The sequence below is a fragment of the Lissotriton vulgaris genome, chromosome 10 (assembly GCF_964263255.1).
Source record: "Lissotriton vulgaris chromosome 10, aLisVul1.2, whole genome shotgun sequence".
NCBI lineage: Eukaryota > Metazoa > Chordata > Amphibia > Caudata > Salamandridae > Lissotriton > Lissotriton vulgaris.
In genome coordinates, this window is record NC_141698.1 from 836,102,834 (window position 1) to 836,129,469 (window position 26,636).

General features: G+C 45.1%; 1 protein-coding gene and 2 pseudogenes across 3 annotated transcripts in view; 2 read left to right on the plus strand and 1 right to left on the minus strand.

The window, feature by feature from the left end:
• KLHL7 (kelch like family member 7) overlaps nt 1–26,636 on the minus strand; it is a 378,349-nt gene that overhangs the window by 320,642 nt on the left and 31,071 nt on the right. For 2 of the 3 annotated variants that reach the window (XM_086941766.1, XM_086941765.1), the window contains exons 2-3: nt 19,561–19,663; nt 12,028–12,121 (exon numbers count right to left, since the gene is read on the minus strand). In XM_086941766.1, the coding sequence (XP_086797892.1) occupies nt 12,028–12,121; nt 19,561–19,639 (173 nt within the window). In that variant the 5' untranslated portion in view covers nt 19,640–19,663. Of the gene's footprint in view, nt 1–12,027; nt 12,122–14,765; nt 14,839–19,560; nt 19,664–26,636 lie in introns of those variants that run through there. The other variant, XM_086941767.1, reaches the window with a different exon arrangement.
• LOC147688863 (small integral membrane protein 10-like protein 3 pseudogene) lies at nt 4,616–4,818 on the plus strand (annotated as a pseudogene).
• On the plus strand, nt 4,908–5,667 carry LOC147688864 (uncharacterized; annotated as a pseudogene).

Below are 26,636 nucleotides of genomic sequence, written 5' to 3' on the forward strand. Positions count from 1 at the left end.
ACATGGTCTAGCACATGTCAGTGCAAAGAGTATAGCCGTATAGTTAGAGCAAGTATGGGAGCATCCAGACATAAAGAAAACAGCTTTACATCTTGTTAAACACTGTATGATGTATGCAACACAATCCGGAGAAGGGAGTGGCAACCCCAAAAGGAGCGTTCTCTCTGCCTAGTGCGCCATTCGCAGTCCTGCAGAAGAATTTTATAGAACTGGAAAGGTGCAATAACCGTAGGTATGCCTTGGTCATAGTATGTGCCTTTAGAAAGTGGGTGGAGGCATATCCAATGAAAGATAATACTGCACTTACTACAGCTATGATCCTTTTGAAGGAGTATTTCCCCCCGTTCGGAATCTGTAGAATTTTATGGAGGGATAATGGACCTCATGGGTATACGTCAGAAATGTCATGCTGCTAATCACCCACAATCTGCTGGTTTGGTGGAACGCTATAATGAGTCTTTGAAACTTAAACTATCTAAGGTGCAGGCCTCGACAGTGCTTAAATGGCCTGATGCTTTGCCATTAGCCCTTATGTCCACACGAGCAGTGGCACATAACAAGTCTGGCCTTACACTGTATGAAGTGCTATTTGGGCGGCGAATGAATGTATGGGGTCCCCCACGTCCTAAGAAAATGAGAGAATTTGAGTACCCTATTTTGTTAGATTACATTAAGGAACTTACAGACAATCTCTCTTTGATTCATCAACTGCGAGACTTACTTCCTGACAATTCTCAACATCCGGGGCATACGTTACAACCCGGTGATTGGGTCTAACAAAACATTTTCAGCACTCGAAGAACTTGGAGGTTCGCTGGAAGGGGCCAGAACAGGTCTTTTTTGGTGACGCGAACAGCAGTCAGAGCTACGAACAGAAGGAATTGGGTCCATGGCTCACACTAAAAAAGGTACAGGCGATTTGACTCAAATGACAAAATCTGAGGAGGCAGGAATTGCACGCAATATTCTCAGCATCAAAGAAAAGACGGATCATTATTTTACCACACCTGAAGCATTGCTTTTTACTGATCAAACGACAGCTGGAAGAGAGAGGTACAATCTGAGACCTCGAGTCTGGTCCAGTTAGGGGGCCTACTTGGCAGGAGACTCTGTTCTGCAGAGGCGGCCGAACTAGGTGTGGTGCGGTTTGTGGGGGTGGATATCTTGAATCCGTGGAAGAACCCGAAATTTTGAACTACGTACTGATTTGTGGTAAAAAAAACATCCGTCATACAGTTTTTGAATGGAGAGAATTCGAGGGATTTGGTGCAGAGAACCCCCAACACTATCCGAGTGCTTATTAATTTACTTTGCCCAGGACTGGAAGTAGATTCAGAACTTTCCACTTTTTGGCCCAGGAACCAGGTTAGAAGCAAGATTGCAATTGTTTGTCCTGGCCCAGAGCTTCAGTTCCCTGACTTTTCCTCAACAGGGTTTTATAGGGGACCCCAATTGCATCCTTTGAAAGAGGCAGTATATCTAACGATCCTTGAAGCTATAGCGGACAAATTAGTGGACGATTTTTCTTGAGTACCCGTTATATGGATTTTGTAGGAGAGCGGGGTCTGCAATCCTATGGTCACCCCCGATTTTTGCTTTTTGCTTCACTGGTTTACGACTTTCCCTGGCTGTGGGCCTGCTAATCAGACCCACAGCCTAGCTGTTCTCTCTCTAAATTGACAAGCATGTACCTTAGGTGCATTTACCAATTGGTACTGGGCCACCTTATCAGTCCCTGTACAGCATACCTTAGGTATCCAGGGCATAGGTGTACCCAGGGCCTACCAGGGGCTGCAGCATGTATTATGCCACCCCTGGCTGGCCACCCAAATCTGACACAACTGGCTGCACGACAGCTGGGGCAAGGTGGTGTAATCACCCTTTGCTTTAGATATAGTATTCCTATATCTAACCCTAAAATGGACACATATATTCCTATCAGTCACTCCTATGGCAGGCCTTATCAATCCTGAAGGCAGAGTGCTTGGAATTATGTGAGATGGTGCTCTGGCATGAGCTGAGCCCGTTTGCAGCTTGCGGAACCAAGTCCTAATAGCTGTTCCATGATAACGCTATACCATATACTCTTAAGTGCATTATGTACCTCGCGGTCAAATGCTAACTTTGGCATAGCATTATCAAAACATGTCGAGTAAGGTGTCATACGATTAGGAATACTAACCCCTCGCCAATTCTGGCGACGGGGTTAGCATTCCACCCTTCTAGAGGGACACGACATGTATGTAACTGTGAACCCCGGTTAAAGTTAACTCGAGCCTCAGCATCACAAAATGGATGCTGCCACCACAGACACAAGTCTGACCTCCTGCTGCTGGGAGTCCTTCCAGCGAGGAGGGCTCGGACAAAGGGTTTCCTGTCAGGGGCGGTGCCAGCACCATCCCAGACAGGATTTTGTGTATCCCAGGTAGGAAGGCTGAGAGGAAGGTGACTGCAAGTGGCACCCCGGTGCTCACTGTGCATATGCCGGCTCAAACCAGTTCCAGGGGCACCCCAGCCCCTGAGCTGGGGAGAGACCGGACAAAGGAGAGGGGTGTAACCACCCCCCTCCTGGTCCCACCCATGGGCAGGACCTAGTCGCGTGCCAGCCCCTTTTCTTAGGATAAAAGGTAGGAGCGGGCCCCCTTCCCAAATTAGATAATCTTGAATCTTGAACTACTTTCCACGAAAGGAACTCTTGCCATTCTCTGAAGACTCTCCCTTGTGGCTAAGGAGTAGCCACCCTGTACCAGCAGGCACCACCTAAGCGGTTGCGGTTTGCTGCACGTCCATCCTCCGGATCAAGACTGACCAGCTCGGCGAGACCCGGATTCCCTGCCATCTCTGACCTCTACCTGCATCATCAGCCCAGTTGAGATTCTTGGTTACGACGAGACACGTGGGACCGGCTATCTTCAAGACCTGCACGACGCTTAACCAGCACGACCGCCGAGGGATCCTCGAGTGAGTGCACTGGGGTTTGAGAAGCCCCAACCCTGAGCAGCTCCAGCACCGAAGTCCAGCCCCCCAGCATCCACGAGATCTGCGTGGGGCCCTTCTGCTTCTTTGCTGCTTGCCACGTTGTCCGGTCACTTGCCCGCTGGCTAGTGGCCCTCCTGACGACGTACCACGACGTTTTCACCGCTGGTCTAGGTCCCCTAGACGACTGGCCCTTGCTCCTTGTGCAACAAGAAGTACCCTGGACCCTCCTGGTCCACTCCAGACGCCATCTTGACTCCACCGCGTGGGCTTGCCTTTGCCAAGGCTTGTTGCTCCAATCCTGGATCCAGCATCGCCGACAGCAGACACCATCGTGGGACAGCTCGCACCTCCAGCCTGGACGCCGACAACGCCTTCTGGTCCGTGTGACTGCAGAGTCCAGCGTCACCCACTCACCTGATCGCGGTGACTTCATCCGGTACCATCCTGGTGCCCACACAATCACTGGCTAGTGATTGAGAACTGAGTCCCCTCTGCTTTCAGGTCGTCTTCATCACCGATCCAGCCTTGGATCACACCGAACATCTTCACTGGTCGCCTGCCAGCAACATCTTCTTTCAGGCTCCATAGACTACAACGAGGATTCCCGACGTCATTTGAACCCTATGCAGCCGCAGCCCCTGGGCTAGGTAACCCGAGCATTTTGGTGCTCCAACGCAGGTTCACTATCCTAGTGTCAAGATCCTTTTTCGTTTTTAGTCTACCTAGTCGGATTCGTCCGGAAACAGTAACTTTAGAATTACTAGCATCCATAGACTTTGTCCCGCATCCCGCGTAAGAGTTCACACTCTGCGCCCGAGTTCCCTAGGCCTCCTGCTCCTAACCTTAGGGTTCAGTAGTGTAGTCCTAGCGGTCCTGAAGCCTTTGGATCGTGTTACTTACCTGCTAGTATTTCGCATTCCACTTTTAGAGTATATGGTTTTTCGTGCCCCTCGGGCATTTGTGTTATTTGTGCAAATTGCAGTATTTTCTTAAGAGTTTTGTATTGTGCTTAGCTCCCTGACTCATAAAGAGTTCAGGGTAGACTTGTTATTAATAAATATACTTTATTTTTATAACAACTTGTGTGGTGTCCTTTCACTTGGTGTTCAAGGGGTATATGTGATGGTAAAACAGCTGGCTTAAAACGCCCTCTAGAGTTTAGCCTAAATACTGCTCTTGTCCATGCTACTAGGATAGCTGGTCTATAAGGTTGACTTACAACCAATCATCAATAAGGGTCGTTTGGAATGATACACAGTGCTCACTAGAATAGTGAGCACTACATATCAGGCCAACTTCTCACAGATTTCATTGCCACCATTGAACTACACGCCTCCAACAACTTTTTCCTTTTTTTAGTTTGAACTTTGTTGAGGTGAGCAAGTGTTGTTTGATTTAAATATTTTCTTTTTCTTTGAAAACTCCCCATTGACTGATATATGCATTGGACACAAATTATAGACTCTTTTGAAAAAGAACATTTTGTGCAGCGTTTTTTAAGAGAGACAATACAATTAAGAACATCAGGGGATCAGCTGTTGCGCTAGCGGCATGGAGACATGGAGGCTGCCTCCTAGCCTCCTAGCCGCTGCCCGTGACCAGTGCGGCCAGCAATCAGGCCGCGGTGCGGCCATGCATGGCGGCCTTGTTGAAGCTGGCTGTCAGATTCCCACAGTCTGCCGCTGTCCGTTCGTACGTGGTCTTCTCCAAGGGCTCTCCAGGACCCTGCTGATCTTCTTCGATCTGGCCTGGAGGCTCCGCATCAACTTCCCCTACCTCTACATCATCGCGTCCATGATACTGAATGTCAGGCTGCAGGCGCATATAGAAATCCACTAATATGCCGAATCATTAGCTGCATTATAAAACTAATGAATTGCCCACTCTACAATCTGTTTTATTTGTAAGTGTTCTAAATACAACAGAAGATGGATGGAACACCCATAGCAGATATATCAATTGTGCAAGTAAAGGAACATAAGGAAGACTGTATGACAATTAAACAACAGTGTGAAACTAGTAATTATACAAGTGACAAAAATACTTGTGGACAGAATGCGGTCTCTGAACTTCAGGGTCTGGATGTTTCATTAACTAAGTTGGAAATTGATTCCACTCACAGTTTACATCAAGAACTTTGCCCACCAGAGCTTGAAAATGCTGCTTTTAGAAAGCAATTGCCTTACATATTTAAGAAAAGGCCTAATTTGTTTCAAGAGGGTATAGGCAAATATTCAAAAAGACCTGGTCTGGAAGATTTCACAGCTCTTTCTGTGCCTCCTACAAATGAAACGTTCAATGAGATATTTTGTTACATCAATAGTTCTTCCATAACAGACTGGCTGGAGAGTGTTTACATATCGATGACTATGCTAAGGCGGTTGTGTGATATAAAAGAAGATTTTGTTCAATTTGCACATTTCTGGCTCTCTGACGTACCATATCCTCAAATGCTAAACCTATTAGCTCTGGAAGTTGGGATTACTGAGGATGAGTTCTATTTCGCATTTCGTAAAGCATTAAATCATGTCTTCAGAGAACTCAATGGAATACAAGAACATTCTTTCCAATGTGAAAAACGCAATGAATGATCCTCTGATAACACAGGTGTTATTAGCAATGCGAGTGTATGCACTATCTAGTGTTTGGCATGCTGTAGTTCAGGTAAATACACAGTGCTATTGCTGAAAAGACCAAGAATGCATTTTTCTCATGCTGAAAAGCGAAATTAACGTTAACAGGAATATCAATGACTGGTTAGACTTGAATGGAAATTGTGACGTGATTATCATTCTTCTCTGTGTCAAGTAATCAAATATTATAGGATTTCTCTGAGAATGCCCAATGAAATTAAGTTTGTATAACACAAGGGTATTTAAAAACATTTTATTAACAAAATTCAGCACATTTAGTTCTTTTTTTAAGGGGTACTTTTGTATTATAAGGAATTCTATAGGGGATGCCAGTAGCATAGATATTGTTCACCCCCACCGCCCAACTTCTGCACTGCATTATTTCTGCCTATAAAATATTACTTTCGCATGAGCACCCTGTTTATGCTGCATAATAGTTTTCCCACTTTGACTATTCCTGAACTTGTTTAGTCATACTGGTTTAGGAGTATATACCATGTTGATGGTGGACAGTTCAGAATTGTGATTTGTTAGTGCAGATATTTGAAGCGGTGCACATACCTGACAACCACTTTTGAGATGAAATGTCGTTCAGTGTAAAAGATACAAGTTAGACAATACATTTAATTTTGCCTGTAATTGGAATGCCCAGCATTAATATACAGCTAATCTAAGAAAAGAGTACTGCCATGAGGGCTTTTAATATGAATGTTTAGGCCAACAGTTCACTATAATCTTTCTAACATTTTACACAACATTCATTATATTGGATGAAACTGAAAAGAAATTTTATTTCTGGATTAAATGCTAGCAAGCTCTTTTCTGCACTCTGGTTTTCCCAACATTTAAGATTGAACCCAACATTTTATGAAAAATTAATTTGTAGGTAAGAACATCATTGGTTTTTGGTCGCTAAATATGGAAGAAGAACACCAGGATATCCAACACCTCACATCAACAAAGAATAAACAAAAACGGATGTATATTTATTCAGCAGCAAGTTTAATTAGTGTTGTAGGAATTTGTGTCATATCTTGGTTTTTATATGTAAAATATCCTGTGCACATGTTTGTATCTCCAACCCATCCTCGTCTGACCATTACCATTTTACACTGTAACATAGACTCTACTACAAGAATAATTCATTTATTCGAATGTTACATTACACCCATAGCATTACGAACATTTCTAATTGTTGGGTTTGCGGATAGTTGCCAGCACACCAGGGCGCAGGGGGAACACCTCTTATCCCGCTCCCATTCTCCCACAATGGTTGTTGTTGTGCTTTGTTTGCCCTTTCCAGTGCCGATGTAGGGGGTCTTAATAGGAAACTGAATAAAGTATATCATCCAAACGATTATGGAGATCCGCAAGCAAAGGGAATGGAATGGGAAATGGAGGAATATGCTACAAGTACCTCTGTCACAAGATATGTCTTTGCAAGGACACATACTAAATTAGAGAAAGGATTCCCCATTATAACGGTAACAGACTCACAAACTCCCCTATGTGTAAAAGTTTTGGTCACATTTTTTGTAGGTAATAGTGATTGTGACACTGTATCGACTATAACAGGTCCGTCTCTTAGTAGTTTTCTAGCTTCCCATAATACATATTTTATTTGTGGGAATAAGGGTTATTTCTATCTACCTCCCGGATGGTCAGGGATTTGTTATGTATCTTTCCTCCTTCCCTCTGTTTATTTTGCTCCAGCTTCTTATCATAAGACTGGACTATCAACCCTCAATCCTTTATTAACCGGGACCAAGAGAATGATAGATATTAAAAGAAATATTCCAAGAAACAGAGAGATTTACGGTGCATCCACAGTCATTATTAAGGTAATTCTAGATATTGCTTGATTCTTTTTAAGAGCTAATTATGTTTATTGATGTCTAAGTATATTTCACCTATCATTTACAGAAAGAAGATACAGAAACAACACCTGCTCACAAGAACTCAGATCCTGGCTTGTCCAGGTGGCAGATGATTACGGTGTCTTCTCTTTTCTCTCTTGTCGTCCCAAACCCCTTTCCTTTTGGGACAATTGCCAAGCCTGCTGTTCTACCAGTAGCTTTGAGAATTGTTCTAAAAGGATTGGAGATCTAGCATCGCCCCTGCAAATCTTCCTGGATATTCAGGTGAGTGTCTGGAGTCTTATCTGACACTGTACTTCTTTATGCATGCCCTGTATCCCTAAGAAAATGGATATTCGTGATACTAATAAGCAGTTTATGCTTCAGCAACAAATAGATGAATTTATGAAAATAGACATGCAAAGTTTGAACAATGTAGAGAGAGCAACTTTGATAGTTGCAGTATAATGTTGATTTAGGTTTTTACTCTTCATGTATTCGGTAATTGAAAAGTTTTTAAATATATGTTTGAAATATACTCTTAATTGGGAAAAATTTATTTAGAAGAGGCTAAAAAGAGGGACTGTTCAATGGTAAAAAAAAATAGTATTCTGTTAACTTAGCCTCTGCTTCCAGCCATTTCGCCCACCAGCCCCATTTTGTGTTTCTACAGGGACCTTCTAAGTTAGAAGTTGCGTGTTCACTGAAAGCTGGTCACACTGATAACGTTTGCGTGTCAACAGGAGAGCAACTGCACAACAATTCCAAGCCAAAATAAATATTGAGGTATTAATATGTTGATCCTTCATCAGATGTACAATAATAATACTCTCCTGACTAAAGAAAAAAGAACCGAAGAAGGGAGTTCTAGGGAGTGGTGAGGAGGCCTGAATTACTAAGGGCCATAAAAGTGTTTAGGCATCAATTATGATTTGCAAACAATATCTCATCTCCTTCGCTGCCAAAATGGACATTTTGGAAGAATGGTGGAATAGGGGCTGGGAGGTAAAAGTAAGGCAATATCCAAACATGGAGGAGAGAGCGTGGACTTACGCAGACCATTCAAGTAAATAAGAGAAAGAAACTATTGTAGAAAGGTCTAGACTCAGCTTTCCTTTGCCTTTTTTTATGTTTTTTATCAGTGTTCCATCCTGAGAGGAAGACAGAAAAGTGGAAGCCCGTCTTTACAACACTAAATTTAGCAACATCTATCCACAGCTGTTTATACACTGCTTTCTGATTTGCCGAACAGCTATACTTCCCAAAAACACTTGAACTTCTTTGTACAAGAAACTATAGAAAAGAGCACGTCCATCAAGTTATTTGTACTTCATTGATCTATATGTAGTACATCAGAAAAAAAGTACGAACTATCATCAATAACTTAAAAGCAGCAACGAAGATACAGCTCTCACAAGGGAAAACATTGTGTGGGACCAAGGAGGTGCTTGTGTCTGCAGTGATACAGTAGCTGCAAAAATCAAGGAGGTCCACTTTCACAGCTTTTACTCAAGGTGCAATGAGGCAGTCTTGTAAATTTGAGAAGAGGAAGGTGATTGGAGACACAATTAGCCCATCATAATCCAGATGGATTGTAGTGACGACAATAAAGGACTACATGGAAATAGTGGTACCCACAGGTATAGAGAGGTGCTTCCGGCTCCTGCCAGAGCCCTGTTACAGCAAACAGAGGGCATGGGACATGTGCCAACTGCAGGTGTAAGGTTCAGCAGTGAAGATGCTTAACCATCCAAACACAGAGACCCACAATGGCAAGGAAGTATATTTCTGTCTGAACCCTCCCCTTATGCTAACTGGCATATAGGGACATAGGTTGGCAAAAATCAGCCTGGGCTGGGTGAGGAGACTGCCTGACCCATAATGAACAGACGGAGGACTATTTATTCAATAGTCAGACATCTTACAGTGGAAGAGTGAATATTGTTTGCATGGGGACCCCAAATGATTTAAAGTGTTTCAAGGAGACAAACAACTTTCTCAGCTTTACAACACACATCACTGCCTATAAGGAGACCAGTCTACAGCTAAAAGCAAAGTAAAGTAACATAGGGTAAACCATGTGGCTAGGAGTGTAGGCACAAAACAACGTGGAAAAGTCCCTTACGGGTTATGGTCATTGTTGGTGACCTATACTCTAATCGGGGAACGCAGACAAACAGTGGTTGTTTTTAGAAGACCCCTCACCCACCTTCCTAGTATGTGGCATGCTTCATCATCGGGGCCCCAGCTGGATTGCCGAGTGCAATCCAGCTCTGCTTCAACGCCTGATTTACAGCAGAGCGGGTTTTTTGTGGAAAGTGAAGTGCTATGTGAAATGTGAATAAATTATAAAAATGTCGCTAGGAAATGCCCTTGTAAACGTTTTAATGGAAGGGTCCTAGGACATGATTAAAAACATAGTCGGTATACTAGTGAGGTAAAAATGTGCATAAATATCCCTCAAGAGAGTAGGTCAACTAGTTTCAGTCTTGTGCAGTATTCGTGAGGCTTTCCTCAGGACCATAAATGTGAGTGTGGCCAAAAACGTAGGAGGCCACTCAGGTATATATCTCAACGCACGCCCTAAAGTGCGCTGTGAGTGTGGTGGGATCGTGTTACTTACAGATCCTTCGCGATGAGTATCTGAAAAGGAAAAATACGGTAGACACACATACTTATCAACAGGTTGCTTGTATCATGCATGTCTTATGCTTCTGCGCTCCTCCATGCGTAGGGTTGCTCTTCAAATAGCAAAGCTATGAAATGAAAGCATCATGCACGTGACCGGATGTGGGCATGCATGATTACTATCTAGTAAATGACCATGCTTGGGTACAATGTGCCTTAAGAGCACACATTAACATTTTTATCGTGGCCCTAGTATGATAAAAATGATAAAATTGATAACATAACATTGAAGCTGTTATGCAAAGTGTGACACAGGCACGTACTATCAATGATTGTGATGGGCTATAGTAGCAAAGGTGTTGCATTAGGGTACACTTGGTTACCTAGAGTTAAAAACAATAGCTTATCTGGTGACATTCGCTGCGCGTGATCTGGTTAAAACTAAGAAAATACATAAAAACATGGCTGAAGTAACGAGAGAGACTGACAGACATGACATAAATGCGGCTTACTTAAACTCTGCGTGTATATGGATCCATGGATCCTGTCACACAGGGAGCTTCCTGTATTGAGACCCTGGGGGAAGTGAATAAATGCAGTGAAGAGCATTCGGATAACCGCGCTTTAGACTCTCTGTTATGCTGGGTGCTGCAACTTACTTCGTCTTTGGATAGCATCCGCTGTAACCTATGGTGTGGACAGGACCCCGCCGGTATGGCGTTCATGGCGTGTGCTCAAACAAGTAGTTTCCTGAAAAGGGTGTGGTTACAGTGTGGAGGGCGTGGGCGTGTCATTGTGTTGGGTCAATTGGATCAACATCTTCCTTTCACATTGGGCATGAGTCGTGAAACGAGCACTAGAATGGCAACAACAGTTTACGTCGACTCCGTGATGGCGTATTGACGCCCAGGGAGTGAGTCGTGGTGCTTAGCACATGCGGGATACCGGCAACGATGCCGCTCTACTGTGTGGTGACAGGCCAGTATGGGAAATCTCGAATGCGTGGAGTGTAGGCAAACAATAAATGAATCACAGCAGGAATTGTTGAAATAATGAATGCTGGTATTCTTGATCCATATGTTTTCAAACTAGGAATACGAAATTTTCAATTTTTCCCCACTGATGGCAAAATTACATAGTAGGGATGTCTGCACCAATATCAGTTATATTGAAATGATTGCATGCTTATCACATGACAGTTCAAAGAATGTAACCTTTTTGACCAGTAGAACACCAAACAGAATGATTACTAAAGCATCCTCACCAACATACCTTTGAAACACCATCAAGAGTACTAACTCAATCCCTGCATCAAGATTCCCTGCTGCTACATGAGACTAGTAGGCTCATACCTGGGCATCACTCAGACACAGTGTCCAGTGCACTTCCAACAACACAAGCCTACTCAACGTTGGTACTTTGCCCTACTTTACAAACGTATACTATACATGAACACCTACAGTTTTCTTCAGTAATCTCTCTGTCTGGGCATACAATTCATTGTTTGTTAAGGCATCAATAATGTAAGGTTGTATTCCACTACTATCCCCTAAAGAAAGTGGTGACTGTTCAACCTGTGAAGACTCAAAAGATCAAAATAAGTAACCTGGGTCCAAATAAAGCATAGTGAGAACATAAACCCTGAGACAATAGTATACCCCACAGACACTGCCCAGCAATCAATGTTTACTACGGGACCCATCGAATGCATTCAAAGGCAGCAATAACCACTGCTGCAGATGTTAGGCCTATGTTATGATAGGTTCTTTGAACGTGCACATAATGATTAAGGACAATATGGAAAAAAAGATCAATACTGTTGTATATCATTGGCAAATAGGCAGTAGAGTTGACATACATTAGCAAATCATTTTTAAGTAAAATAAGAAGGTGCAGATGGGAGAACATGAGGAAGATTATGATGCAACTACCTTGCAGTATAAGCAAACTCCACAAGCTGTTCTATAATGTCAGGCTCGGCATCCTTCAACTCCACTTCAAAGGACTTGGATTCCAACATGTTTGCTAAAACAAAGGAAACAGTATTGAGAATGATTGTTTGCAGCAGACTCATTAAGTTGAATAAAGGAATAATAAGATTTTGCAAGATTCATACCACAAAACGAAAATAGCTAGGCATGGACAACAGAAACTGAAATCTTACTTCAACAGATGCATTTTAGGAGTCATCAGAAATGTAAAGTGGTCTTAGGTACTTTGTTTTGAAAACTTGATCAGGCTGAATGTTCCACATATTGACACAAGAATATGACAGCTGTATGATCTTAACTTTAGTTTCACAGAAATGCACAGGAGATGTATGTATTTACTAGAATTTTAGTAGGTTTGAGAAAAGGGTCAAAGGTTCTGGGTGTCAAATGTACTTAGTAACATATTCTATTGTAATAAAGGAAACGTAGGTTAATGTATGGAACACGCCATGACTCCATGATGAAAAGAAACAAGTAAGAATCTCGGGCACTGGGTATATGCCAATGCAATATAGAATTGTCAGCAAGAAGAGAAAATATACCTTAAGAATAACTAAATCTCATACCTAATTCCAGTGACCTACCACTAAAAGTAACTTTCCCACAAATTAGTGCAATTGCTACCATCTACCAGCTAATGAGAGAAAAATCCACTGAAGAATAAGTGACATAATCTCTTAATCCTGAATAAAACAGTATAGTATCACTCCTCCCTCTCACCCACTCCTTAACTTTAAAAAGCATATAACACATAAAAACACAAAGCATTCCCAGAGCCCCAGCCCCACACACACACACTTTTTTGCCAGGTTTCTGATGCACTTTGACTTGATGTCACCATGGTCCCTGCCAATCAGATTTCCAGGGCCGGTGTTCATTCCCAAAACTGTGCATTTGTTCACACAATTAGCACATCTCTGGCCACAGGTACCATGGGTACCAAGGGTACTGTGACCAACGAAGGCCTCTAAGGGCTGCACCATTTATTGTGCCACCATTAGGGGCCCTGCACCTTAACACCGACACCCTGCCATTGCAGGCTGTGTGTTTTGGTGCAGAGAAAAGTGAAGAGTCAACATGGCACACATCCCTGGGTGACAAGCCTGTAAACCAATGCCTGTGGCCTAGGCAAGCCACCCCTCTAGCAGGGTGCACTAGACCACAGGTGAGGATACAATTGCATTAGCAACTGTACCCCTACAGTGTCTAAGTGGATTCTTAGACATTGAAAGTGCAGCAAAGCCATAAAGAGTACGGTCTGGAAGATGGTCATTACGAACTCCACAGCTCCATAATGCCTTTACTGAAAACTGTGAAGTTTGGTAGAAAACTTCTCAGCACATTAAGCCCACACTGATGCCAGTGTGGGATTTAATGTAAAATGCACACAGAGGGCATATTAGAGATACCCCCTGAAAAACGACCAGCTCTGGCGTGGTTCCTGAATAGCTGTCTGCCATTTGCCACCACCAGACAGGTTTCTGGACCCCTGGGAAGAGAGCCTATACTCTCTGGGTCCAGAGACAAAGCCCATCCTGGGCAGAGGTGTTGTGCTTCCTCCCCCAGGATGGGCTTGGTCCACGAAAGGGAAGCTTCAAACGCCTGCCGCCCTTGTAATCTGTCCCCGCCTTTTGCTTGCCTCAGCAATTGGCTCCCACCAGTTCTGACCCCCACTTTGGGCAGGAGAATCTGTGGGAAAACAGAGTTAGGAAGAGAGGTGTGCCCACCTTTGCCAACCCCACTCCTCAGGTGGGGGAGGCAAGGTGAAACACACATCTCAGTCGCCTCCATCTTGAAAATGAGGGGACCCAGCCAATTAGAAAGAGGCTCATGTACCCTCCCACTGGAGGGTGGCATAATGGGGGGTGTACTCACCCCAAGGAAGGGACCCATTGGTCCTAACCTGCACACCCCTGTAACGCCCCTAAATGTAGTATCTAGGGGCGTCCCCGAAACTTGCTTCCTCATATACCTACAACCTACGAAGAAGAAGGATGTAAGAAGTCACACAGCAGAGAAGACCGCAGAGTAGAACTGACTTGGCCCCAGCCCTACTGGCCTGTCAGCGAATTCCGGAGATCCTATGCCTGCAGCTAGTGACCTCCAAAACCTCTAGGAGGACTGACTGACTTCAACAAAGACCGGATCTCCAGCGAACAGCAGGTCTGTTCAAATGAAATTCCAAAGAAAGACTCTGAGCCTGCTGAGGACGAAGAAACTCGATGCCTGGAACCACCACTGCACCTGTTGCCTACAGCCCGAGTCCAAGTGTTCCATCGGTCCCAGCGAGGTCCTCCAGCACTGCAGAGTGCGAGCCAACCTGGGGTTGAGCCCCCCAGGACTCCCCGAAGTTGCCTGCAGCCTCTGAACAGAAAACCCATCAACTGTGAGGGGCCCAGAAGGTGAAATTGGACCTCACATGGCACCCCTGCATCCGGCCGCACTGAAGAGGAGGACCTGAGGTGCACCTACATCACCGAGCCTTCCAACTTACCTGCCCTGCTGTTGGTTCCACCGGGAAGACTTCCTGGACCGAGCCTGCAGCCAAAATCCTTTAACAATTTTTTCCCATAGGAACCAATGTTATGAGTTTATGTTCCTAAAAAGGTCTCGGTTGACCTGTGTTTTTGTATGAAAGAAAAGTAACTGTGTTTTAAATTAAAAAGTGTGTCACCTACCTTTGTATTGTAGGATCTACGGTGTGATATCTAGGCATATCACGCTGAGTAGTCGTTGTAATCCAAAAGTAATCTGAAAGTATTCCAAAAGTAATATCTATGTATTTTAAACTGTTTTTAAAGCAAATACAAACCTGGAAAAATTGCAAATTCAACCACAACTGCATTTCCTGGTAAAGTCTTGCATTTGAGAGTATATTTCACTTACCTTTGCCAAGTCCTGCTTGGTTCTAGAAATACAACCTAAGTATACCTATTTTATACTTACCTAATTGGCCTGGATTCTGTCTCGGATTGTGTGCCATCAGCCTTGATTGAGTAAATACAATAAATGCTTAACACACCCTCCTGATAAGCCTAACCGCTCGCCCACACTACACAAAGAGAGCTGTTACTGATTATCCGATTTAGCCTCTGTTTTACCTCTGGAGATTCCCTGGACTCTGAACACACTATACCTTGCTTTGGTACACTATATACAGAGCCAGCTTCTTACACCAGCATCTTGGTCCCTTAACTTAAAACACAGTTTCTTGACAATAAAACCGGACCACCAACCCATCCTGAAGATGTAGTGTATGATAAGACACAGGATGAAACTTAAATTCTTGAAACAACTGAAAAGATTGTGAAATATCTGTCCAGGAAAGTTTTTTTCCATTAGCTCACACAGGAACTCTTCAGAGATTGGGGGATCCCCTCACAGCATGGGTCACTCATGGCTTGCTCTCTTGTCCAGTCAACTATCTCTTGGTGTTCTTCACTCCAGGAACACTGTGCGCTTCTCCTCCTGGAAAGTCTTTCCTCCTGCTGGGCAAGGCACTCTCCTCTCAACAGGCAGGTAGGCTTCTAGACACAAGGCAGACCATCACCTATTCCATCAGAAAATGAAGATTTCAGGTGATGTCCTCATATCTCTGGTAGAGTGGCCTTCATGTGGAATGCGGCGGTCAATCAAGTTCCAAACTGGTTAAGCTGTGGGTGCAGGAGAGGTCAGATGGGGTGGAGCCCCCCCCCCCCTCAAATTAAAACAAGCAGTTGCAATGCAATAGGTCTTGCATGTTAATTGTGGTGGAGCTATTGCTTTCCAAACGTAAAAGAATGCGGCATCCACCTGCCTTTTTTTAATTAACTTTTGTAGCAATGGCGGCATGCCGTGCTTTAGCTTTAGATGTTTAAAGCTAAACCGCGGCGTGCACCCATTGCTACATGCAGTGTTGTGCGGGGGGGGCGACAGCAATGACAGCAGGGGGGTGGTGGTGATAAAAAAAGTCACATTGTCGCACACCATCTGGTAGTAGAACCCGAAGACCATAGACAATGGAAGATTGGGCTGGCCCTAGGTAAGCCCTTAGGCCTACAGCACATAGAATGAAGGACTAGCATATGTTCCGGAGAAAAGTGCCGGGCTCACTGAGGGTGGGAGAGTGACAGACAGGCACTGGCAGAATTATAGCAGTATATGCACTAGCTTACATATTTTAAATACAACAAAATTATTGTGATGGCTATTACCATCCACATAAAGTAGGAGTGTGGAACCAGGGCGCAAAATGTATCCAGTCACCCCTGATTGCAGACACAGCAGTCCGTCAGAGCACTCACTTCTATCGGGCATGAAGACGTTGGAATTGAAGCAAAATGGGGTAGTTCGGAACCTACTTTTAGACATATTTCCAATCCAGCGAATGTGTATACACTGTATAAGACATCAAAACTGGTTTAGGCTGGTTCTCTTTCAAATGTCGATTTCTTGATGTTTTTCAAGAACACCACAGAATGTGAGATCTCTGCAACTGGATGTCATCAGCCTTCCTGAAGCAGTAATCAGGGACAGATAAATGGAAAGGCTCTTCCTAGTAACTTCCTCACCATGCGCAACAGGAACTGTAGTGCTCAGAAAGAACTAATAAGAGGACCTTTGCTAACAAGGTCATCAGTTCAATATCTACTTTCCTCCTCCTCTCTTTAGTGTCTGGCTGTTAATCTTCCAGTCACATAAATGCATGAAATAGACTTCCACATTCTGGGAAAGCTATATCCATCCACCATCTTGTGACATGCTAATCGAGGGGCACCAAAAATATACTCTACTGTTCCCTGTACTCAGACTCTCACAACACACTAGTGTTCTACCACCATGCATGTGATACACATTCAATGCACATACATGCAAGTGGAATATCAGTATAAAGTTCTAGGTTTCACGTAAAGCTGAACTTTACCCCAGAGGAGCCAGAAGCTCACTCTACTTGGCAAAGAAAAAATATTCTGAACATACTACGGATTCACATTACACTGTACCGTGCCACAGCACAGTGCCACCACTATGAGGGCACGATTAGTACGCTTCTCAGGGTCACAAATTCTGAACCTTGCATTGCCTGAGACATGTCTCAGCATCTGCGTTCATGAAAGATAAGCTTCATGACAGAGTAAAAGAAAGCTCAGGGCACCAGTCACATGTTGTCTGGCATTCACAGCAGGGGTACATGTTGGTTTACCAGGCAGGGGGAATTCACATCCCAACTTCCACATGGCTTTATGTACATTTCTTTTCAAGACTAAGGAGTTATTCCTGAGCATTTTTAAGACAAACACCTCTCCACTTGGGGTTAAGCATTAAAATAATGGTTAAGCTGCCAAAATAGCAGCTTAAAATAGGAAGAATTATTCTGCCATTAAAAGTCTAGAGCATGGGAATTAAGCGTGAAAGAAATCACATGCTGGTTTCTTTACTTATTAATCCAGCTCCATTGTTTAAGAATTTTTTCAAATTAATTTTCTATAAAATGTACACTTTATCTGCGGGCTTAAGACATAATTCCCTAACACCTCATCAACGTTTGATGCTACTGCAGCCTGAATGAATATCACGGTCTGTATAAACAAAGACATTAATTTCCACCAGATCAATGTGGACTGTCCATACAACTTTTAAACAATTTGCACTACTGATTTATTTTAAATTCCTCTCTGCCATAAAATCCTTCTCCATTATGTCTTCAATTGAATGCACATTTAGGTCAACACATTACTTTTGTAGACCAGGCACAGTCTCGAAAGGTCATCAGTTTGATATCTATATTCTTAAGTGGACACAATACTCTAGATGATGCCTTCCCAATTATTTACAATGATGGCATAACTTGCACTGTTCTAGTGATTAAATCTCAACTTGTACAATTCAAGGCGGTTGGCATTGTTCCATATTGTCTAGAAATGTGTACGCCTTTCTATGCGATTCCTTGAAATGGTCTGCATTCTTCCCCATCATACACAGAGTTTCTACAACCTAAATGCATGCCTTCACACTTGACTTCATTACATTATAGCTGCTACTGAAGGACAAAGAAAAGGGACACATCAACATTTGATATTATTGTTATTATTTCTATACTCTCTGTAAATTTGTAAAGCGCTCTGATACCTGCGAGGGTCATGTTCGAGCTATAAAAAAAAAACTATAACAATAAATACTTTCTACAACTGCCAGTTCACCAGAGCCTGCCGCTTCACATAGGATGCCTTAATATATTCTGTAATCTCACTATGGGTGAGCATGGCATTAACCTCCCTGTTAGCCTAGCTCGTCCCCTGAACCCCTGCCTGCTCTTTGAAAATTAGGTGGGCCCAAGTGCCCTTCTGAAGGAATCATTATCCTTATCCCAGGATCTGCATCAACCATGTTAGTACTGCTGCTGTTAAGCAAAAGCCATGTACCCTTCTGTTGGTCTAGACTCCAAGAAATCAATCACTACAAGGGTGCTTTGAAGTAGTTAATGTCCAAAACAAAGGAAAATTTAAGAAATAAATAGACAAAAAACAGATGTTTGTGGTTGAATAAAACAAATTAAATGATTCAACACAGTTGGGGAAAACGCAGGTGGTATGAACACAAAATGTTTGCAAGTGAGCATCCCAAGGAAATAAAACTAAAACTTTATAAATTATAAGGGCACATCCCATGTGGATGTGGAAGAAATGAATGCACCCTTCAAAAAGAAAAATACATTCTGGATGTCATGGTCTTCCATGAAGAAATTAAGTTGCTACTGTTTCAGTTCAGATCATACTGGCCACTCTTCAGTGGCATTTAATAATGTCTTCAGAACATCATCACTGCTCTTGAACAAGTTCCCTGCTTTTAAACCCCCCTTCAGCATTCACATGCAAATCATTAGCCCTCTCACCTAAGCAAATTTTACCTTGAACCATATGGTAATGAAAAGTACTGCACCATATTTACATTTGCCCTAACAACATATGCAAATAATGCAAAACAAAACAGGCGAGCAGGCCCAAGCACTTGACTCAATTGTTGTTAAGAGAGTGTGCCATTTTTTCATCAATAGCTAGTTATCAGACAAGTGTAATCTGCTTCAATAGTCTGTTTTTCATGAAATGTTTTAATGGGTACGTCGTTTGTGAGAACATGCTACTTTATAGACGCGCAGCAGTGACACAAAACAGGTATGATCATTGCAGCGAACTACAATTATGGTGTGGCACACCAAGAACTCTGCGCTTCCTTTCTTGCGCCACAAGCAGTATGTCCACCAAAAACCCTTAATCCTAAAAAGGATGTCTCTCTAATTTTCGTGTTTGTTTTACACTATAAGAGTTAAGTACAAACATCACTCATGGTCCCAACATACATTCAGTGACCTAAGCACCACACAGAACTCTGGCGAACCCAATGCTGCCCACCTGCCATAAGAAGACAAGAGCAATTCTCTATACTTTACTTATCCTATGTAAAGATAAGGGAAATTCATTGTTTTACACTACTTACTTGTAAACATCAAGTTGAAGAAATGACTGGCAGCAGCAAGAACCACGCGGTGAGCAGGGATCTTTCTTTCTTGCACCATGAGAACCACGTCACAGAGAGTTTTCTGTAACATAAAATACAGGATGAGAGTGTGAGTGGCAGAATCAGCCTGAGGATAATAAAAGGGATACATTATACATATAGAACTCGATCTTCTTATCCACATGTTATTAACTAAAAGTCTCACATTTTTGGTTTGTTGTGCAAAGTCTGACAGTAAACTTTCTTTTATACACAATCCCTAAATGTAATATTACCACTGCCAATGTTGTTCCTGGCATCTGCTTTTGTGCTCTGTATTACCCGTGTATGTTTCTTTTATCAAATGTATCACCGCCCCACATTGAACGAAAGTTGAACCCACACTATAGTTTTAGAGCTGCAGCATTGTTATGTATCATTTTAGGACCCTATTGTAAGTTTCCCGATTCATGCCCATATATAGGTATAAATCACCATATCCTTATATAGGCATATAAATCAGAACCATATTAAGCATAGCTCATGCAGTCCAAATACGGCAGGGCTACTTCCACTAGTTCCGAAAATCCACAACGATTTCTTGGAAAAACCAGCCTTCAGCAGTCAGGGACTTCCCCTTGCTTGAGTATTGATTTATCCAAGAACTCATGGAGTTTTCAAAGAACTGAGACTCTTTGATGAAATTATTATGTCCAACTGCACGTCAAACTCGGCACCTTCAAGGTATAAATATGCCCACACTCGCCCAAGCAAACACACGGTGGTTTGGAGCAGTTCGACTATCTACTTGCCCGACGCACCCTGCTGCAGCAAGTGCCGAAGGAAGCCGACCCTCCAGCAGACGCACTGAGAGAGACGCTGTCTTTTCTCCTGCCGAGAAATCCAGCTCCAGTGTTTCCAAGCTACCCTTACGGGTTGTTGGGACATCGAGTCCCGAGACCGAGCTTCTCCATTCTAAACTAAGGTAGGAGCTGATTAGACCCTTAGAGAAATCTTGGGCAGATTCTTGGCAAAAGAATACTACATTTATGCTACACCTCACTTACTTCCTCCCTCGTACTAAGCCTAGGTTAGGTACACTGGGGTAGGCGTATTTTAGAAGCACCAGTTGAGTAATTTTAGCCTCTGTTATTTATGTACATATTTATATATGGTTTAGGAACCACACAATGCTCTTACAGTATTATTTTGTTATACTATTTATACTGTACACATTATATTTTACAAACAGTTTTTCTATTGTAGCAGTTCATTTCTTATGCTTGAGAAAGAAGACTGTTCAATAAATACTTTTATTGAAAACACCTGTCTTTCTACTTTCTCTGCACCTCTAGTGAAACGAAGCATGCACGATTGACTGAGTGAAATATCTATCTATTGTTTCCACGACTCTGAAGATACGTTTTATCTTGGGGAAACAAAGTTGTCATGTTTATGCGGTTGTCAGAAACTAATCCCTTCTTGTGAATTCGAAAAAGTTTCTAGTGACCTCTGAGCTAGCTGGCACACACAATTAAGTCCCGTATATTCGATGGAGACCTAGTCGACCTCAGTCCTACGTCTAATCAATAGGATATATTATTCCAATGCGCAGAGCCTATTGGGAATATAGGAACTACACTAAATGGCGCCCAACGTTTGGTAAGGCACTAATTTAATGCTAGATACTAGAGTAACTCAGTTGTGCTTTTCACAGAGACCCCTTTTATCCCGTAAAAACTCCAATAGACGTCTGGAGTGGATTAAAGTATAAAATATCCGCCTTAAACTGAGTAGGACGAAAAATCCTATGTATTAGTTTTTGGTTTTGTTCAACGTTGAAGGATACAGGGTTCCAAAATATTGTGCACCTTATCTTTATTTCCTTAAAAACTTCTCTGCAAAACTTGCAACAAAATGCAAGATAGCGACGAAGAGAACAGTAGATCTGCAGGCACTAATACCCAACCGGGTTTAGACGTTACAGGTCTACAACAAAATGACCCGGATGCTATCATCCTCCAGGAAAACGTAAGAAAAGCCATAGCTATAAAGCTTAGAGAAAATGGCCTATCACCGAGAGGTGGTACGGTTATATTTGTCATAGAGGCACATGAATATCGGCAGACAGGTATTCTATTCATGGATTGTCTTTCCACAGGCAAATCCAACAACACATGTGTTCCACTTCTACAGCATGGAGGAACAACCAGCTGAATACATTCCTTTCGAGGACGTTGACATTCCACTAACTTACCAAGAGCATCAGCTCTGGTTTAAAGGCGCCCTACAACATCAAAATCACATTACCAGGCTCGGTCCACTAGGTAGACCAGGAGCTACATGGCCGGTAGTAGCCAGCTATACACCACATCCTAACATTGAAAGAATGTCAGATGTAGAACTGTTAGCTCAGCTAAAATAATTAATTAAAATACATAGACAATTGGTACAATATGTCATGCGGACCTTAACAGTCCAACCTGCTATAAGAATTCCACACCACACCCCTCATCAAGGGAACACAAACAAAATCACACCACAGACTATACAGTCAGTAATCGGTAAGTTGCCCGCAAAAAGGGAACAAATTCCATTCTGGTTAGCCCAGAAAATTACTCAAATAGAGGCAGCATTTCCAGATAGTACACCTCATGAAAAACACAGGATTCTAACAACATATTTACCAATAGAGATTACACCACTCGTAGAGGACTGTGACACTTGGGGTACAGTCTTTATTTCAATCTACACAAAAACAAATCCCGTCTATGGCGGTAATACCAGACGCTCTGAGACAGATTCATAATGAATACAGTCCAGAACTGGCCCTGAATCTAGGTATGAAATGACTGAAATATTTCAAACAGGTCTCAGCTATCTTATTAGCCAACATTAAAGGTGAAGCAGCATCAGTGGCAATCTGCCAGAAATTATAAGAACTTGATATTACTGAGAACCGTATGAACTTGCCAGAATTATTGAAAAATCCTATGAAGAACTAGGAAGAGATAGTTTGGGAGGGAAACCTGTAAAACCTGAACTAACAGAAAATCCTGAAAAAGTTTTTATCAAACACAATCTAACTACTCCTAAAAAGAAATTTGGAAAATAGTAGACAGTCACTTCCTAAAGAGAAGCGCTCTCAGTCCAGAGGTAGATCTCCTAACAAGCATTTACAATGCAATGGTTTTGCCTTTGTTAAAGTTAGAGCTATTGGCATTGCTCTTGACATTATTTTTATTTATGTTTTTTTAACATAAATAAATGGCATTGTCATTTACAATGCCACTAGCTTTATCTCTCGCAAATGACACACACAAACACACACAGAGCCCCCCCACACACACACTCACACAGAGCCCCCCACACACACAGCCACAGAGCCCCCCACACACACAGCCACACAGAGCCCCCCACACACACAGCCACACAGAGCGCTCCACAGACCCACACAGAGCCTTCCACAGACACCCACACAGCACAAGCAGGCAACAGGGGCACACAGAGGCACAAGCAGGCAACAGGGGCACACGGAAGCACAAGCAGGCAACAGGGGCACGAAAACGGAGGCACAAGCAGGCAACAGGGGCACACGGAGGCACAAGCAGGCAACAGGGGCACACGGAGGCACAAGCAGGCAACAGGGGCACACGGAGGCACAAGCAGGCGACAGGGGCACGAAAACTGAGGCACAAGCAGGCGACAGGGGCACGAAAACTGAGGCACAAGCAGGCAACAGGGGCACACAGAGGCACAAGCAGGCAACAGGGGCACACGGAGGCACAAGAAGGCAACAGGGGCACACGAAGGCACAAGCAGGCAACAGGGGCACACGGATGCACAAGCAGGCAACAGGGTCACGAAAACAAGCACAAGCAGGCAAAAGGGTCACAAGCAGGAATTGTAATTTAGACAGGGCTGAAGTGGAGAACGGTCAGTAGGGAAGTAGTGCGGCTGGTGCAGTGGTACCAGGCCGAAAGGTGAGAGGGGCTGTCTGCACCCCAGTTTGGACAGTTTCCACTACCTAACAGGGATTGGTGGGAGGGGGGCATACTTCTTGCTTGCTTTAGGGCTGTTACTTCGGGGACACAGTGCACCACGCTCTTGCCTGCTGCCTGCTGCCACCGGGACATGACAACAGGCAGGGAGAGGACAGGCTGGGAGAGGGCAGGGAGGGGACAGGCTGGGAGAGGGCAGGCTGGAAGTGGACAAGCTGGGAGAGGACAGGCCATGGAGGGGACAGGCTGGGAGAGGGCAGGCTGGAAGTGGACAGGCTGGAAGAGGACAGGCTGGGAAAGGGCAGGGAGGGGACTGGCTGGGAGAGGGCAGGCTGGGAGTGGGCAGGCCGGGAGAGGACAGGCTGCGAGAGGACAGGCTGCGAGTGGGCAGGCTAGGAGAGGACAGGCTAGGAGAGGACAGGCTGGGAGAGGGCAGGCTGGGAGAGGGCAGGCTGGGAGAGGGCAGGCTGGGAGAGGGCAGGCTGGGAGAGGGCAGGCTGGGAGAGGGCAGGCTGGGAGAGGGCAGGCTAGGAGTGGACAGGCTGGGAGAGGACAGGCTGGGAGAGGGCAGGCTGGGAGAGGGCAGGCTGGGAGAGGACAGGCTGGGAAGCAGAGAGGGTCTTACCTGAGAAGTCTGCCAGTGCGGAGCTCTCCGGGGCGCAGAGCAGCAGCAGGGCCCAGCAGAGCAGGGCGGGGGGTGGCAGGGGCTCGCAGAGGTGTCTCCTGGGGCAGCCGCCCAGGTCCACCATGGTGCGGCTCCGAGCCCCAAGCTCACATGGTGCCAGCGCTGCCCGCTGCCAAGCAGCGCCGAGTCTCCGGGGCGCAGAGCAGCAGCAGGGCCCAGCAGGGTGGGGGGCGGCAGGGGCTCGCAGAGGTGTCTCCTGGGGCAGCCGCCCAGGTCCACCATGGTGCGGCTCCAAGCCCCAAGCCTCTGGTGGTGGTGCTGCTGCGCTCTGTAGCCCATTTAACTTACCGGGCACTCTGGCGGGGGCTCCTTGCGATGGCGGCAATCTCTTGGGCACTTCTCCGGTCTCCCTCTTCGGCATGGGAGACCGGCAACGTCCTCCGCTTCTCCCGGGGCTCCCTCCAGGCCACTGGAGCCCCGCGTGGGCCGCCATACTTCTTCTCCTGGGCCGCCGTCCTGGCGGGGGCTCCTTGCGACGGAGGCAATCTCTTGGGCACTTCTCCGGTCTCCCTCTTCAGCATGGGAGACCGGCGACGTCCTCCGCTTCTCCCAGGGCTCCCTCCAGGCCACGGGAGCCCCGCGCTGGCCGCCATACTTCTTCTCCTGGGCTGCCGTCTTCCTTCTTCCCCCGGGCTGCGGGGGGGCGGGCACTTCCGGCCGGCCGCGCTAGGATTGGTCGGCCGGCTAGTCACTTCCGGGTCGCCGCGGGCAGCGCGGCGGCCCATCTCTAGCTCAGGCGGGCGGCGAAGTTTCCCAAAGAGTGGGCTCCCTCGCGGATCGCTCTGAGCGGAGATGGGCGGGGGCTCTCGACCAGCAGTGACGTCCATGCAGCTCAAGACAGGAACCCTACTCGACCGGCCGTGCTTGCAATTGGTCCTAGCTGTTCGTTACAACTGTCAGGAGGAGGGACCAGAAAAATGTCTTGGTCAATCGGAGCAGTCACCGTCTGGCAGTCGCCCCGCCTCCCCAGCTTTCTGGTTTCGCCGGTGCGTCCCAAGCAGGAAGGCAGGTGCCGGCAATGCCGGACCAGATTCAGGGGCATTCCCGATAATTGGCTTTCGGCTGACGTAGCGTGACGTAGCCAAAAGCCAAAAATTCTCGGGAACGCCCCCGAATCTGGTCCGGCATTGACGGACAGGCCCGTCTTCCAATGGCTAGCCTCCATTTATGGAGCTAGCCAATGGAAGACGGGGGCCGTTCCTGTCTCCCCTACTATAAACATTAGGTTTTCGCCTGCGCGAAAAAGATGCGCAGAGCGCATCTTTCGCCAGGCAAAACCTAAAAACGGGACATTTGACAAAAACCGAAGAAGGACTATGATTGTACGTCAAGCGCGCGCACAGAATGACAGCGCTCCTCAGCAGAGAATTAAGAACATACAGAAGATGCTATTTTTAAACCCAGTAGCTTGCCTGTGAATTAAATTGCTTTCATGGAACAACTGCTAACTATCCCCTCTATGTAAAACATTAAAAAACCCTCCCCCCCGTTTTTAGTCGACCCTCTCCAAAAACCGGGACATGATCTAAATTTCTCGAAATCTGCCAGGACAGCTGGGGAAAAACGGGAACCGTCTTGGCAAATCCGGGACGCCTGGTCAGCCTAGTCATGTGTGATCCAGGATCATAAGCGACTGTGACGTAATTGCGCACTGCTACATACATAGGTGCCGTTTATAGAGTAATGTGCTTAGGCTACTGCCACCTTCTTCAGTGTGACCTTTGACCTCTGCTGGGCTTCTATATCTCATATCCGTTCTATAGGTTGAAGTTCGAGTTATGTAACCAGCTTTACATCTCTGTCCCTTCCTCCACAGGTAGCATCGTCTGCTGAGGCCAGTGCACTGCTGTGAACGTCCAGTGCTAACACGCAGAGTGTGGGCGGCAGCAAGACCGGTTCACTCCCCCCTGGTCCCTGGTGGACTTTAGAGTGACATGAGGGCCACCGTTTCCACTCGCTATTTAATGTACAGGACTCGCTCCGGTGCCTGGGATGTCCCGCTGGCATAAAGCGCAGGAATCGTATCATAGTGGTCTTTGCATATGCTTGTTTTACGCACCTGCAGAGAGTAAAATGGATTGATTTAACCCAATATTTCTCTCAGTTTCCAGACAGTTCAGCTTTGAAACCGTGAGTAATGCTTGTCTCTTTCTGTCTCAAGCCATTCTGTCTCAAAATAATGCACTAACTCCGAGAACTTTCAGGTTAAATGGATTCATTGTATGCCCTGAATGGGCATAAAAGGCGCGCGGCCTTGTGCCCTAGTACCCAGAGTTTAGGGACCTGTGGTGGAGGCGGACAGGGCCGGTCTCCATCTTTCAGGAGATGCTGCTGATTCAACGGTGAAGCCCGGCTCGGCTCCTTAGGTGAATTATACCCAGGGGCTCCCC